Source organism: Dermochelys coriacea, chromosome 7 (assembly GCF_009764565.3).
Source record: "Dermochelys coriacea isolate rDerCor1 chromosome 7, rDerCor1.pri.v4, whole genome shotgun sequence".
Classification (NCBI taxonomy): domain Eukaryota; kingdom Metazoa; phylum Chordata; order Testudines; family Dermochelyidae; genus Dermochelys; species Dermochelys coriacea.
Genome location: NC_050074.1, coordinates 54,472,446 through 54,488,798, shown reverse-complemented (window position 1 = coordinate 54,488,798; position 16,353 = coordinate 54,472,446). Strand labels below are relative to the sequence as shown.

Sequence of the window (16,353 nt, the reverse complement as noted above, 5' to 3'; positions counted from 1 at the left end):
AGTGAAGGGAATTTCTATTCCTGGCACTGGGATCCTCTCCCAGGCTGCTTGTCATACTACATCCCTCTATCTCTGCAGTGCTAACATGCCTTCACAAAGTTAAGAGTAGCCTGAAACCTGCCAAATGTGCATTTTATGTATCAAATCCTAGTGCGTTATTTAATGGAGTTTGGGACATAAGAAGCAAATGGATTGGGGCTTGAAATTGCTGCTTGATTTAGCAATGACTAATGTTGCCAGCTTCACGCCACTTTTCAAATTTCACCAATTACACTGGATCCCTTTGTGTCCCAGATACCACTGTACCTGGGCCTGCAGACTGATACCCTTCATAACTAGGCCTTGGACTGTCCTCCGGGTGCAAGGTCCCTCTTATAGCTCAGACCTGGGCTGATTCATCCCCCTGAGCTGGCCCCCACCTGCCTGCCCTCTAGGCCCCTGTGGGGCAGATATTGTTGGGGAGTTGACCATGTGGTGAAGGGAATGGCCATAGAACCCTAATATCTTTCCACAGATGGGGCTTCCATGGTGGCTACCTTTCTTCCCTGAAGAGAGACCTTGAAAAGCACATATGCATCCTGTGGAATGGCGGCTGGGGTTCCTTGGGCTCAGGATGTGGTTTCTTTTTCTTAAAAGAAAATATTCCAGCTTATATTTAACAATGACCCGACCCGAAAGGGACTGGGGAGCTGTGTGCTTAGCTGGAGGTCTGTCCATCGAGAACCGAATGGTAAGACAAACATCCCTTTAACTGTGTGCTTTGCCTGCTGGAGGCTTTCCAGTCATACGAGCCAGCCATGGCAAGCGGGAAGGAGCCTCAGTACACAGCCACGCAACTTGTTCTTTTGCATACCTAAGCAAATTGTGGCTCCCTTGTAATTGCAAGGTTTAAACCACAAGGACAAGTAAACATGGGGCCTCTCCTGTGGTTTTCACCCTCTGCTGGAGCTTTTTTCATCTGCTATCTCACAAGAGATTTCAGTGTGACAGTTCTTACCCTGATATAACTGATTCCTACTGTTGTATGCACCGAGATGTTCAAGAAGGGAAAGACACATTAGATCCTGGAGTCCCTCTGTCAGGGTCAGTGCAAGGCACAGGCCCTCAGCAGGGATGTATAAGAGACTGAACGCAGACTAGGCTTGATCTCAGTGGTTAAAGACAGGATTTTAAGAGGAAACATTCAAAGCAAAGGGAAAAGCTGTAAGACGTTTGGACTGGTCTCATGTCTATTTAGAGCCAAACTTTTGAAAGTGGTCCTGATTTTGGATGCTCCAGCGGGGTGTTCCAGTTCAGACACCTCAGGTCTGCTGAACTCCCGTATTTGGTGCTTGCTGCATTTCCCTGCCTGGTTAGGTTATCTGTCAAAGGCTGGTTGCAGAGAGAGCTGTTAGTTCTCTTCACCAGTCTTCTGTCTGAGTGGTGGCAGAGAGGCACGTTAGGGAATGGAGGTTAGATCCTTGTCCATATCTAGTGCTGAAGGTATGGCAGCAATTTCCTGTGCTCATGTCCAAACCGGAGGGATTTTACATGATAATGAATTTGGGTTGATGGCTAGTGTACTGGGGGACCTGACTCATCATTCAGGTGGGGCTGGGGAGCATCATTCACTGCTCTGTCTTTGTGTGGGGAACAAGGAGCCTGTGCATTGTTCCTCCTCCCCACCACTCCAAGCAGTTGGTGTGGGGGTCTGAGAGAGTGAGGAAGGGCAGGGGAGAGAAGGGAAGCTAATCCCAGAATAAAGAGATAAAGCCTTTGGAATGGGCTAATATCCTGAAGTGAGAGCTCTGTCACATATGAGGTGAGGAAGTGAAAGTTCCACTTGGATACCTGTGACTCCTAAGCTGTGAGGGAAATCCCGCTTCTTTCTAACTTCAGGGCTTGGTCAGCCACTGAGCAGTTACATCACTTCAGCTGCTGGGAGCACTGACCTTTCCATGCACTTGCTTTGCCAGGACATACACACACTCTCCTTTTCATTCCAGCCAATGTGTGTAGCTGGCAGGCTGCCTCCTTGCATTCCTTTCACTGGGGTAGGTAGCACTCAGAATTGCTGAAGGCTGCAGTATCTAATTTTTGTTTGTAAAGGTTTCTTTTGTTTTCTGATTTGTGCATCTGGGATGCCAGACGGGGACAGACTGCCTTCCCCTCTTAGCTCGCGCGACACAGGTAGGAGCTTGGGCTGACAGCCAACCCCAGCGGCGCAACAGTCTGAAATTCCTGGGCTTAGGAAGAGGAGTCAGGTCAACTGTAGGTGTAGCGACACCATAGAGGCAATCTGCGTAGCAGGTTGGTGGGGGCTGGGCTGGCAGCTGGCCTGGGTGAAGGTGCTTATCAGGAAGATTTTTGACAGCTGGGAGGATGGCATTGGAGTATGTGTCAGTGGGGTGAGGCCAGGAGGAGTGTGTGGCTTTGATCAGGGTGCCAGTCACGGGAGTGGGAGGTCAGGAGAGTGTGCTGGAAGGAGCTGCTGACGGCCAGAGCTCCCGGGAATCATGGGGTCCTGGGTAGCCGCACCCCTGGCAGATAGCTCGGAGCTGCCCTGATGCAGATTAGTGAGCATCTCAGAGATCTAGCAGTGTGACTTTGAGCTCCAGGCTACTGCTCAGTTCCCTTCTGTTCTGCCCTGGGCGGAGTTAATGCAGGCTGTGCTAATGCAGGGGGTGTGAAGTTACACACCTGTCTGAAGAGAAGTAATTGCTATCTCCTCTTCCAGCCCTTCTCCTCATGTTGCCTTTGGGCCTGCCCGCCAGCTGGCAGCTTTCCCACTTACCTTGGATCCCTGCCACAAGAGGCCTGTCTCCTCAGGGTGACTCGCCCAGGCAGATCACAGAACTGGTTTGATTTTGTCTCAGCGTCTGACAGAGCAGCAACTGCTGGTGCTTCTTGCCTGAGCTGATCTCCTGCCAGAGCTCTCCATTCTTTGGGCCTTGTCTGTCCAAGACTTTGGCTCTAGCTGGCAATCGGTGTCAGTTATGGCTCTACCCTCACCCTCACAATGAGCTGTGTTAGAACACATAGCATACAGAGACCACACCAGGCTCATTACCTGTCACACAAAGAGTAATCAGCCTCCTGCCTATCCAAGGGCTGACCGCTCATTCTGCATTTGGAGCTAAACAAGCCCTGTCTACACTCATGACCAGACACTGCACAGCCACAGTAGAGGGGGAATCATGCATGGGTGGTAACCATTGTCAGGTAGTTCCAGATCCTAGTGCTGATCCAGCTGTAGAGGAGTGGAGAGGCAGGGGTGTCTCACAGTTTTGCTCCACTATGGAGTTGACAAGCAAGGTACTTTTGTCTTGTTTTTATCCTGATGGCACCAAGAATTTGGAATTTCTACTTTAAAAATATGCTTATTCTTATTCTATTTTAAAAAAATGCAGTGTTCCCTCGGAGATGGTATATTAAGGTGGAATGAATGGACTAGAAAATCAATTAGATTCCTTCTGTAACTACTGTATAAACCAGTTTGTGCTATATCTTTGGTGTCCAGAGCAGCTCTTGTTGCATAGGAAGTGTAGGGAGGAGAGCGTGGAACTGGAGTCCTTTGGCAAAGGAGAGGACCCTGCTGTTGTGGAATCTAGAAATCCATTAGATGATGATTAATGACTGGGGAGTTTGGGGAGGGAACGTTGCATCAGAAAAGTTGTTTCCTAGGGCAGTGAGCCTTCTGCAGTGCAGTCAGAAGGTGGGTCCCATACATGACAGGAGTTCTTGCTGATGTTATCAGACTGTCGATACCTCCCCTGTCCCTGGGCACACCATGAATCCCAGATGGGTTCCAGTTTCTGTGCACTCAATGTGGAGATTGACCATCTCTGTTTCTGGTCATTGGTTCAGAGACAGGGCTTAGGAACATGTACTGGTCTTGAAAGCTTTTGGACTGATCCCACAAAATAATTTCCAGGCCTTTGCAGATGGCTGCATAGCAGATCTAAAACCACATCATTCTGATTCCTGTGTTGCTTTTATACTACAACAGTTGCAATATGATTTTAGTACTTCTTATTTCACAAACGGCTGAAATGCGACATTAATGCTGTGTGTCGCTATGGAATTGAGAATCTTAGCTTCAAAGTGGTACAAAGTATTTGGTTTAACCTTGGTGATTTGTGAGATAGCTAACCTTAAAACTGTCACTGGCGCATTCATCTAGCAGTGCTTCTGTGGCAGGACTGAACACAGTGAGTCTGGGATCTTGGACTAATGTAATTTTTAGTCCTGGCTGCACATTCTGATTTCCTGCTTCTATACCTTTTGAGATCAAGCGGTCTTGGCAAACTTGCACCCAGACTGGAACAGACCCTGACTTCTCCATGAACTTGATATTTCTGAAGTGTTAGATCCTCATGAGTTTGACCCACCACACAGGAAAGGACAGGTAATTTCTTTTCCTGTAAGCGGGAACTGTCGGACTGGGCTTTGCAGTTTGGGTAGGGGTGGCTGCTGGATGCCTCCCTCACCATTTCTGATGTAATTTTTGTTGTGTTTTTGTTTTGTTTTTTTTCTTTACTAAACCAGCTGAAGCAGTCCCTAAAGAGCTCAGTGCAGGGTGTGCCAGCTGGCATGCCCTCTGGCTGGGAGGCCTTGTTAAAGAGATCAGAACTGACAGATTCTTGAGCAGCGATTTGATACAGGCCTCTTTTTAACTTGTTTTTTTGCGCTCACCCATGTAACAAATGTGGGCTTGTTTGGGAGCGTTGCTGGACCATTGAATGGAGTCATTGTTATCCAAACACTCACATGATTCAGAAGTCCCCAGTGCAGGGGGTATCCTTCCCTTGTGCCCCTCAGCTGGGCACTGCAGGTGCAGCAGGGTAACTTAAATCCCAGCTCACCCCAACTTTAAAAAGAACAATCCAGTTGTCTTCCAGTTCTCCTTTTGAGAAGTATAACCAGAAGACTGAAGGTGCAGTGCTCTGCTGTAGAGAGCCATGGTTCAGCACTGACAGAGGAGGGTGAATAGATGGGTGAACAGAACCAGGGAAGTGAACTAGTGCTGCCTTCGAGGCTGTTTTTTGAGGTTGCACTGTCAGGCTTCCCTAAAGATCAGTGCCTCGGGCACTGTGGGATTTTCCTTTCTAGCGGCCTCTGGGTTGCAAATTCTGGCCAGTCAGCATTTATTTGATAACCTGTGTGTGGAGCCCATGGGTTCCTTGGCTTACAAATACCTCCTTATGTTCTTCTTAAAGCCATCCTTGCAGGAAGAACCTCTTGTGCCGTGTATGTGGAGATGACGTGTGTTCCGTGGCAGCCCAAGGCAGGGGGATGAGGAAAAGGTGAGCTCTGTGGTATGCAGTTGGCTTCTCAGTCCTAAAACCCCTTCTCACAGGCAGGATTGAGTAACCAAGGACCCGAGTGGGCTTGGGAAGTGCATTTGTGTAAGCAGAGTAAAGGGTGTTTCTCATAGCAATTAATGCCCGTTGACATGTGAGTTGTAATGCCTGGTAGACCCAACTGTAGAGCAGGAACTTCCCTTATAGAAAGGACATAGCACATTGGCTCTTTCTGTCCAGCTACCGTCCTCCCTTTTTTGAACACTGGCTCCTTTCAGTGCGGTCCCATTTAATGTAAAGTGCCTCCAGAGTTCTGGTGCCAAACAAGAGGGTGATGGTGCTGGGGCCCCCTTTGCAGAGTTAGCGTGGGAAGGCTCACAGTGGAGGCAGAAAAGTCATTTTCTTGATTGTTTTTCAGGCAGGGCCAGTGAGTTTTGGTGTTGCATTTTTGGATGTCCAACTTTGAGACACTTAAGAGCCTGATTTTCAGAGGTGCTGAGCTCCCTCCCCACCCCCAGTATACTTTTCTAGAATCCAGGCTTTCAAAAATAGTGCGTCTGTGGTGAAGGCAATGCAGCATCTTCCTGCTGGCTGGGCTGGACTTCCCAATCCAGCTCTGTCAGTGAAGAGGGCTGTCTAAGATTATAGCAGGAGATGGGGAAGCAGGATTCTTGGGTCTCTTAGTCCTGACCCTTCCACTGTGACCTTGAGCAAGTCACCCTTGCTGTGCCTCAGTTTTCCCATGTGTAAAGTATGTCTTCTATCAGGTTTGGCGCCTCATTGTGTTAGCCACTGCACAGACACATGCAAAGAAGTGGTCCCTGCCTTGGTGAGCTGAGATCAAAAGGTACTGTGAATTTTAATGTTAGTAAAGAGCATTCTGACCCCATCCTGCAGGTAAAAGGTGGTGGTACTATGTATTTATATCTTTATCAATCCACTTGCTTTGTCATCTCTGTCTCAAGTAATACCAAGAGTTTAGAAACTAGCCTGGTGGGGACCTTTACAGTTTGACTTTTGGCCCCAGCTGTGAATTGATCTTTTCCCTGATGTAGTTTTTTTCTGTTGCGAAATGCACATTACAAAATCAGCATCTTTGAATCCTGAGCAGTTTCTCCTCTGATGGCATTTGATTTTAAAGCCTTCTTTGATAAACAGGCCCTGTTTTACAATCAGAGACAAACAGGGCTAATCAAATTACAAGTACATTAGAATAGAATAATAAAAAATCAAAGCAAAAAGGCTAAAAAGAGGGAGGCACAGGGAAAAGGTGCTGAATGGTCCACTTCAGCAGCCCCTCATTTCTCTTCTCATTGTTGCTGGTAAACAGCTGTAACATGCTGTGCCAGTTGCATAGGGTGAGGAGGGAATGTTTGTGTGTGCATTGTGCATCTGTGTGTTTTACGTTTATTTGTGACTTTCAGAAAGAGCTCATTGTGAACATGTGACTGACTCAGTGTGGGACATCTGGTACTTCATTGTGACAGGGCTCTGGTGCTTGCTCAGCATCTGCCTGGCTGGGAAGGGGTGGGTGTGCAAGAGAGTGAGTTTCAGAGTAGCAGCCGTTTTAGTCTGTATTCGCAAAAAAGAAAAGGAGTACTTGTGGCACCTTAGAGACTAACAAATTTATTTGAGCATAAGCTTTCGTGAGCTACAGCTCACTTCATCGGATGCATCCGATGAAGTGAGCTGTAGCTCACGAAAGCTTATGCTCAAATACATTTGTTAGTCTCTAGGGTGCCACAAGTACTCCTTTTCTTTTTTTATGAGAGTGAATGAGATCCATGTACTCCCCAGCAAATGTAATTGTATCCTGTGAGTTCCTGGGAAGCTGCTTTGCATTAGGTAACAGTTTTTCTGGCAAGGAGAAAGACACAGAAGCAGTGATTTTGAAATCAGGGCAGATCTTTTAAGTTCCCTGGTGTTTGCATCTTGGAAGGATTGGTGCTTGTCTGTCCTTGTGGGGATCTTTTCCTGTAAAAATAACAGCATGTGGTGAAACAAATTTTTATTCTGGTATAAAAATGACAGGAGAGTTGGGGATCAGTAATGAGATATACAGCTTTAACCTGTAACCTGGCCCAAATGCACCCAGGCTGTGCGGGACTGAAAGATGCCATAATGCTTTTCAGTGGCCTATGTGAAATGGAGAGAGGGAAGTGGGAGATGTAAGCAGGTGTTCTCCTCCCATCACCATCCAGTCACTTGGCACTAATTGACCTTGTTGGCAGTCTCAGCGGAGACCAAAGATTAATTGATCTCTCCTCTCATCCTTAGTGGTGCCCTAGGGAAGGCCCCCAGATCAGTATATGAGACACATTGGTACTATGGGAAGGTTTGCACTGGTGATGCATCAATCTGTTAGGGAGATCAGTAGTCTCCAAGGTTATCAGTCAGGCACATGTCACTGGCAGAGTGTGTATATGTTCAAATGAAAGCTGGCCAACTCGCCTGAGCATCAGAGTTCCTATGCTGGGGAAAGGCATCACCGCTGGGCACCCTCCTCACATATAAAAATGAAACTGCTGTCCCTGCCTTTGCTTTTTATAGCTCATGGTATGCATGTGGGGAGTATGTGTCTTCTGTTGTTAAAATAACAGCATCCATCGGGACTCGAGAAGGCATTAGTTCGAGAGCTCAGGAGGAGTAGGGTCTCCTGTTGGAATCAGGGCAGCCTCACAAAGCAGGAGCCAGGGAACGTGGGATGGTGTCATTCCAAGGGTGGAGGAGCGAGAGAGCTAGCTGCAATTGGAGAGGCTTTCCCTTGGGAGTGGGGACCGCAGTAGCCCCAGAGTCCACAAGGTAGCAGGCAATTTGGGTGTGGGGGCGGGAGGGAAGAGGGGCAACATTATTATGACAAAAGTAGGTTAAAAGGGGGGAAGTGAGGCCCACGTGCTGCTGCTTGTGAGAGGGAGGCTTGGGGAGTAGGAGATTCCTCTCTTGTGCCCAGTGACCTAGATGGCCCCAGGAGGGGTGGGGGACATCGAATGCTGCAGGCTCCTGTTATCACAGTGTATGAGAATCCCAGCAGAAGGAACAGCACCATCTCTATTCCTTGCAGATCCCTTCCTAGAAAGCCCAGCGGAGTCAATCTTTAGCTCACCTGAGTTCCTTTACTGATGGTGCATTTCCTAACACCAGCAGCTTGGTCTGATCTGTGACTGCCCTTCCCCTGCATCCATGCCCACCTGCTACCCCAGCCCCTCTGATCCCACCATTTTGAGCCCCTGTAGCCTGCTAAATATTATGAACACTTACTGAAAGTCTGTCTCTCTCTTTAACTGCAGGTATAGCTAGAAGGTGCCATCATGTGAATGGCAAGCGGCTAGCTGAGGAACAGATTGCCAGGTGGGATTCCCAGGCTCCACACACAGCGCGCAGGATGGCTGTCTGATTTGGGCTTGGAAACAAAGGCGTTTAAAAACACCCCGTCCTCCCTAGGACTTGGCTGAGAGAGAGGAGTGGCGGCAGAGGAAGCACACGGGGGAGCGATGGGAATTGAGGACCATGGTTACTTGAGATAAATGGCAGATCCCTGGGAGTCTAGTCTAGAAGCTGCTCGCTTTAGTTTTCCCTCGCTCTGCAGCCACTGTTTCTTCTTCGTGAGGTGCTGCTGGATGCTGCCACGCTGGCACTGGAGATTTCCAGGGCGACTTGAGTGCAAAGCTTGAGGAAGGGGTGGGCCACCCGCCTCACCATGATTCAGCTGTGGAAAGTGGTGCGGCATGTGCGACAACTGGAGCTCCACAGATTGATCCTGCTGCTCATTGCCTTCAGCCTGATCTCCATGTGCTTCCTGGCCTACTATGTCACCAACAGTCCCAAAATCAAGGAGCCACCACCCCTGCCCTTCAGCGACTGCAGCAACCAGCACAGGCCCCCAATCCCGCCCCGGGCTAGCTGGAGGCTCACCAAATCCGTTGACACCTCGCGCACTGAATCTGTGGTGCTAGTCTTTGTGGAAAGCATTTACTCTCAGCTGGGGCAGGAAATTGTGGCCATCTTGGAATCCAGCCGGTTTAAATACAGGACAGAGATTGCCCCTGGCAAGGGGGATATGCCCACCCTGACAGACAAGGACAGGGGCCACTATGCTCTTATCATCTATGAGAATGTCCTTAAATATGTGAACCTAGATGCTTGGAACCGGGACCTGCTGGACAAATATTGTGTGGAGTATGGAGTGGGGATTATAGGGTTCTTCAAAGCCAATGAGAACAGCCTGCTCAGTGCTCAGCTCAAAGGATTCCCCCTCTTCCTACACTCTAACCTAGGGCTCCGGGACTATCACATCAACCCCAGTGCCCCCCTGCTCTACATCACTCGGGCCAACGAGGTGGAGCAGGGTCCCCTTCCCGGTGATGACTGGACTGTGTTCCAGTCAAACCACAGCACCTATGAACCTGTGCTCTTGGCCAGCACAAAGTCTTCAGAGTCCATTCCTCAGCTGGCCACCCACAAAGCACTGCATGCCACTGTCGTGCAGGACCTGGGTCTGCATGATGGGATCCAGCGGGTCCTTTTCGGCAATAACCTCAACTTCTGGCTGCACAAACTTGTTTTTGTGGATGCCATTGCTTACCTGACTGGCAAGCGCCTCTGTCTCACGCTTGACCGCTACATCCTTGTGGACATCGATGACATATTCGTGGGCAAAGAGGGCACTCGCATGAAGGTGTCTGATGTGGAGGTAAAGCCTGAAGGGATAACCCAGTGGTACCTAAATAAGGCCCCTGGGTCCAATCAATGGCTGCGTTGGCAATCTGCCAGGAGCCGCAGGGTTGCCCCTAAGATTGCTGCAATCATAGAACTGCAGTCCATGGGGACTACATGTCCCAACATGTGATGCTTTCAACAGACGCTGCCCAGATCAAGATGCAGCATTGCATTCTGGGACCTGTAGCCCTCATGGGCTGCACTTTACTCCTGAGGGAATCCTGCACCAAAAAATTAAAAATTCTCTGTACAGTATTTTAAAATTCTGCAAGTTTTATTTGTCAATAAATAAATGTGGAGACTGCAGCATGGCAGTGGGAGCATAGGCCACTGGCTGCATGAAGGTGGGAGATCACCCTGCAGCCCCTCCCCTCCCCTCCCCTGGGACACAGACTCAGTGATAAGGCTGCACCCACCTCTGACACAGCACAAGGCTTGGGCCTGCCCCAGAAACAATGGGGCCCTGCCCCTCTCTGCCAGGTGCACCAGGTGTGGGGCAGGCAGACTCAACCAGGCAGGATCCAAGTGTGGAGGGGCTCAGTGTGGGGGGCATCCAGGTGTGGGATGAGAGGATTCTGTGTGGGACAGTCTGGGTGCAGGCAGCTCAGTGGGGGGTCTAGGTGTGGGGGGATCTGGATGCACAAGGGCTCGTTGCGGGGTTCCAGGTGTAGGGGACTCTGCAGGGGATTCCAGGTGAAGGTGAGTGGGGCTCAGTGTGGGGGGCCCTGGGTGCTGGGGGAGTGGGGCTTGATGGGGTGGGGGTCTGGATGTGGGGGTTCAGGTTGGCTCAGGGGGGTGGGGCTCATCATGGTGGGGGTTTTATTGCAGAGAGCTCAGTCGGGGGGTGGTCTGGGTGCAGAGGGGGGTGGGGTCTGGAGGCAGGGGGTCTGGTGCAAGGGGGCTCTAGATGCAGGGGTTGAGATTCAGTGAGATGGAGTTTTTGTATCGAGGGCTGTGGGGGGGGTTGGTTCTGGGTGTACAGGGTGACCTTTGGTGCGGGGGGGTCCAAGTCTGGGAGGTCCGGATGCACAGGGGTTGGGCAGATGGGGGAGCAGCTCCTTTTACAGTGATCCCTCCCTCTGTGACTGAGGAGCAATAAAGGCAGGAAGCAGGAGAGGATGCTGAGCTTCCTGCAACAGGGGGAGGTTTCTGGAAGTGGGTCTGACACAGCCCCAGCTACTCGTTGCACAGGAAGAAGTAGTCCCATCCTCTTCCACCTCCAGCCCAGCCAAGACTAGCAGCTGATCCTGGCACAGGGTAGAAGCCACTGGCTGGGGTGTCCCTAGCCCCGCGGTGATCTACCTCTCCGCCAGCTGCTCCGGGTGCCTGAAATGATCTATCTGCACTACTAGGGAGGGGTGCATGACCGCTCTTGCTTTGCTTCCCTGTCAGAAAGTAATTTTTCTGCAGGGAAGCAAAGAAATCTGCGGGGGACATGAATTCTGCGCACACGCATGGCACATCATTCCCTCAGGAATAGCACTTGTAGGTTAAAGATAAGAATGATTGCAGCAGTCTACTCTTTCTCATCTTTAATATAGTGATGGAGTCCATGGGGGTCCCAGAATGCAGTGCTCCATCTTGATCTGAGCAGCCTCTGTTGAAAGCATCACATGCAGAGAGGCCTGTAGTCCTCTCTCAGCCCCGAAGGCTGGCATCTGGGGCACCAACCAATAAAACCGCTGCAGTCTAGTGTTTAACCCTCCTGTGACCTTTCAGGACAGCACTTGGGAGAGCGGGGAGCTCTTTCCTCTCCTCAGGTTACTCACCTACTCATCTCAGCTCGTGCACCCCCAGTTCTGCAGATAACTTGTTGTGTAGGGAGTAAGGAGTGTCCAGCAACCTGGGAATAAAGGTTGGGGGAGATGCACAGAGCAGCTCCCAGAGCTCAGGCCAGGAGTTCTCCCCTTGGCCTCACTGCTGGGGAGGAGTCTGAGGCGGGCCATTTTGGGGGTTTGTTGATCGTGGCCCTGCATGACTGAGTGATGATGACATAACTGAGGAAGGAGTCAGAAAAGGACAGGACAGGGAAAGAGTGGGTGGAATCTGGACAGGAATCTATTTAGGTGTGGCATTTCCTGTGTTTCTGCATTTGCCCTTGCACTGTATGTGCTTTTACCTAACGCAGAGAACCAGGGACTTTAAACGAAGTGATCAGGCTGTCCTGCTGAGCTACTATATCTCATCTATTGTTTAAGAGCTGCCCTATAATACTTAAACATCTATCTAACCCTCCTCAAAGTTACTCTGCCATCCATTGGAACTGTAACTGATGGAATTTAGACTAAAAGTCTCAGCCCCATCCTCTGACCCCTTCAAAGTGTTACTGGTTCAGACTATGTGCAGAAAAGTGGTCATGTTCAGTGTTACATGGCTTGCTGTCATATGTATGGTTACTCCCACCTAATTTTTCTTCTGGTAAAACTGTCTCTCATAAGGGAACTGACTGTCTTTTGTGTTTTTTCTGTGTCTGCCGGAAGTTCAGTATGTGCTGCTACTTTGTGTGCTGACCTTTTTTTTTTTAATTGTTTTTTTATATGGGAAATAGCAATAATTCCTGAAGATCTTGTGAATGTGAAAGAAAAACTGAAATTTTTTTTTTGGAGTGTAAAATAAAAAGAAATGAGGGTGGAAGGGAGATAAAGAGGGAAACACAAAGGGGGAGAGAGAGAAGGCACAAGCCTCAGACCAGCGAAACAAGGGGCAGGTATTGTAAGTAAATCATTAATTGTTTTGCTAAGTGGTTGCTGACAGTATTTCTCAAAAAGAAAAGGAGTACTTGTGGCACCTTAGAGACTAACAAATTTATTAGAGCATAAGCTTTCGTGAGCTACAGCTCACTTCATCGGATGCATGACAGTATTTCTGTATTTGAACACACTCACCCTGGGGCTGCACTTACACCTTGCCCCAGGCACTGTGAATCCCGGTTGCAGCTCTGTGTTTTGGGACATTCAGATGTCATGAAAGCCTAGCTCAAAGGACACTGGTCTACATTATCCCAACCAGGACACCCCACCCCAAACTGGGAAAGGTGGGGGCCCCATTTCTAGTTGTGCAGAGCACTGACCCTGGGAGGGAAGCAGGAGACAATTGGCCTAAGCCCCGGAGACAGGACACAAGTCTGCTCTAGTGATTTAAAAAACCAACCCAGACCAGATAATTCTAAAAGATGTTTCATTTTGGGTTTAACTGTGAAATGGAGGAATAATCTGAGATTAGTAAACAGAGAATCTCAGGCAAAGCAGATAAAGCCCAGGTTTATCCATTTAGAAGAGGCTGTGTGATTGCAGCACCAGGAAAAAAATTATTTTTTTTAAGCAAGAACTAACTTCATGGATTTGTTAATGGCCTTGTGCTGTGGGGAGGGGAGGGGATCCTAACAGTGATGAAGTGAGCTGTAGCTCACGAAAGCTTATGCTCTAATAAATTTGTTAGTCTCTAAGGTGCCACAAGTACTCCTTTTCTTTTTGTGAATACAGACTAACACGGCTGCTACTCTGAAAACAGCTGGTGTTTCTTTGGGCTTTTAACATGAACTCTGGATTTCAGGGACATTACTGCACTGCTACAGCTCTTTATTTTAAAGTTTAGATTAGATGACAGCGGATAGGGAGGGCAGATTGGGAAGCGAAGTTGCTTCAGGTCCCAGAGATGACTGCTGTCTCAGCCAGGCTGTTTCAGTTCACAGATCTACATTCAAGGACCTCCATAGACCCCCCAGGGAGGATGAAAACCCTCCATGTTTCTTGACCAAATGTGTGCCAGTTATAGGTCACTTGGGCAGGGGGAATGTTTTCTTTTTTTAAAAAATTCCTGCTTGTTATTAGCCCTTGACCACTTATTCTTGCTGAAAAATTGGCATGGGAGCATCCTCAGCCTTCAGTTAAAGCCAGGAGTAGACCTTTCACAGGGTGAACTTTTCTCCCAAGTGTTTGTCAGGATTTGGAGTTACATAGTTAACAACAAAAACAAAAAAGTTTTCCCAGAGTTCAGAGAATCCCTTCCCCTCTCACTTGTTCAGTTTTCAATCTCTTGCAAATCCATAATCCTGCTAGTTCTCCCATCTGCCACAGAATCTGCCAGCCAAACTGGAAGTCAAGGCAAGATATTTCTAATATAACAGAACCCTGTTTTTCTGTCTAACCTCCCCAGTCCTTTCAGACTCTCCTTATGCAAATAAGCACCTCCCAAAAAAACTAAAACCAACCCCACAAGTCTAATGTTTGCTTCTTTGCAGATCACCTCTAAAAGAACACAAGTTGTCTAGTCATTTGGTGAGCAGTCTTGTTTGATGAGTCCAGTAGCTTAGCAGCTGGTGTAGGTCAATGATTACACATCACTGGTGAAGGTAGATAGAGGAAAGGAATTCATATGACTGTCTGACAGTGGCTGGGGCATCCTGGTACTTACCCCTTTGAATCCTACAATCTGTCTTTGCCTAAACAGAGAATATTTAGCAATTCTCCCCCTGGTGCTAGCGTTGGTGGGAGCACTAAAAATGCTTGGACTCTGTCTGCACCAGTGCTTCCATTGTTGCTAGCACTGTCTGAGCTACACCAATGCTGGAGCAACAGTGGGAAAACTGCAGAAAATTCTCAAAGTAGATGCAGTCCAGTTGCCATGGGTGCAATTTCTACACAGAGGAGTCTGTCCTGTGTGTTAGTATGCCAGGATTGTCACCAGCTCAGAGCCAAGCTGGGCACTCTGCTTTCCTCCCTTCTTCTTTTCTCTATATGGACTCCTCTCTTGTTTCTTCCGCACATTCTTTCCCCCTCAGCCTTGTTGTTTCTTTCTTCTTCTTCCCCTGAGCCCCCGTTCCTTACCTGTCTCCTTTCCGCTTTCTTTTCTGTCTTCGTGTGTGTGTGTGTGTGTGTGTGTGTGTGTGTGAGAGAGAGAGAGAGAGAGAGAGAGAGAGGTTCTGTGCTGAATAGTGAAAAGCTCTCTTCAGTGAAAACAACAAGAAGTCCTGTGGCACCTTAAAGACTAACATTTATTTGGGCATAAGCTTTCGTGGATTAAAAACCCACTTCTTCAGATGCATGAAGTGAAAATTACAGATGTAGGCATTATATACCGACACATGAAGAGAAGGGAATTACCTCACAAGTGAAACATTTTACATCTAAAAAAGGTCAAGGACTGTTCAGCCATATAACACTGTGATGTCTAGGACCATAATGCCATGTTAGAAAAGGATTGGCGGCTTAAATAGCCACATTGAACAAAATAGAGTCAGGGCTAATTTGTTTCTTCTCCCCCTAACCCCCCCGAATTCCTAACCCCCATAGAAAGGGCTGTGTCTGTGCACCAGCAACATCAGGAGTTTGTAATGATTGTTGGTGCATTCTTCTGCAGAGCCAGCAGTGGGAGCATGCAGACTTTGTTTTAAAACGGTCACACCAAGATGGGGGCTTTTCTTTTAATTTCTTTCCAATGTGTGTTTTTAAATAAATATTTAGGATCCTAGGTTAATTTTTAAAGCCCCCCAGTTGTGAGGGTAATTAATAGGAGGCCCAAGTGATAGAATTTATACATCATCTCGATTGTGCACACAAATCTGGGTGCTGGAATTTAGGTATCCATTGCTTGTGCCTGCAGTTTTGTTCTCTCAGCTGATTACAGGCTGGATTGAGACATCTGAAAAATCAGGCCTTAGAATCCGGAGGACATTCTCCATCAGATTATAGCAATTGTAAGGCAGGTTGGATCTGGGCTGGCCTGGCGAGTTAATGGTAGTGAGCTGCATTTGAATCTCAGTCTCTTGTTTCCTGGAGCCAGCAGTGCTTGTTAGCCAACAGTGGCCCTTTTGGCCAGCTAAAGAGAAGGATTATTACATTCCAGTAGGAGCCTTCGAATGGTGGTAAGTAGAGGATATCAAATAGAGACACTCAGAGCTCTCCAAGGCATTCAGAGCAAAAATAAGACTAGGTCTGGGTTTGCTTGAATCTGGAGGGAGATTTTCTGGCCTGTGGTCAGGCTGCTGAAAAGAAGAGCTGGGACCACAGGTAGGCTCCCCCCCCTTTTCCACCAGCTGAGGAAGCTGGCAGTTTCTTGGGGTAGAGGGCGACTAGCAGACTAAGTTCAGTGTCATGTGAGCAGAGTGTGGGGCTGAGGACCTGCCTGCAGTTGTCTGGTTACTTCATGTGCTAGTAAATATAACACCATGCCCTTCTCTGGCCCCTTTCCTCCAAACATCTCAGAGCACTTTCCACATTGTAATGAACTACACCTCAGAGCACCATAAGAGGTGAGTATAGGGAGGAAAATTAAACTGAGCAACTGGCAGGGATGGGACTAGAGCCCAGGTCTCCTGCCTGCCAGTCCTCGCACTCCCTCCTTTCCATTATAAATA

At 48.5% G+C, this 16,353-nt stretch overlaps 1 protein-coding gene across 19 annotated transcripts in view; it reads left to right on the top strand.

Annotated features, from left to right (window-relative positions):
* The window catches only part of NDST2 (N-deacetylase and N-sulfotransferase 2), a 231,546-nt gene that overhangs the window by 190,564 nt on the left and 24,629 nt on the right, over nucleotides 1–16,353 (top strand). For 17 of the 19 annotated variants that reach the window (XM_043519651.1, XM_043519652.1, XM_043519650.1 and 14 more), the window contains one exon: nucleotides 8,570–9,972. In XM_043519651.1, coding sequence (XP_043375586.1) covers nucleotides 8,980–9,972 — 993 coding nt within the window. In that variant the 5' untranslated portion in view covers nucleotides 8,570–8,979. Of the gene's footprint in view, nucleotides 1–4,946; nucleotides 5,286–6,049; nucleotides 6,130–8,569; nucleotides 9,973–16,353 lie in introns of those variants that run through there. The other 2 variants (XM_038409753.2, XM_038409754.2) reach the window with 2 other exon arrangements.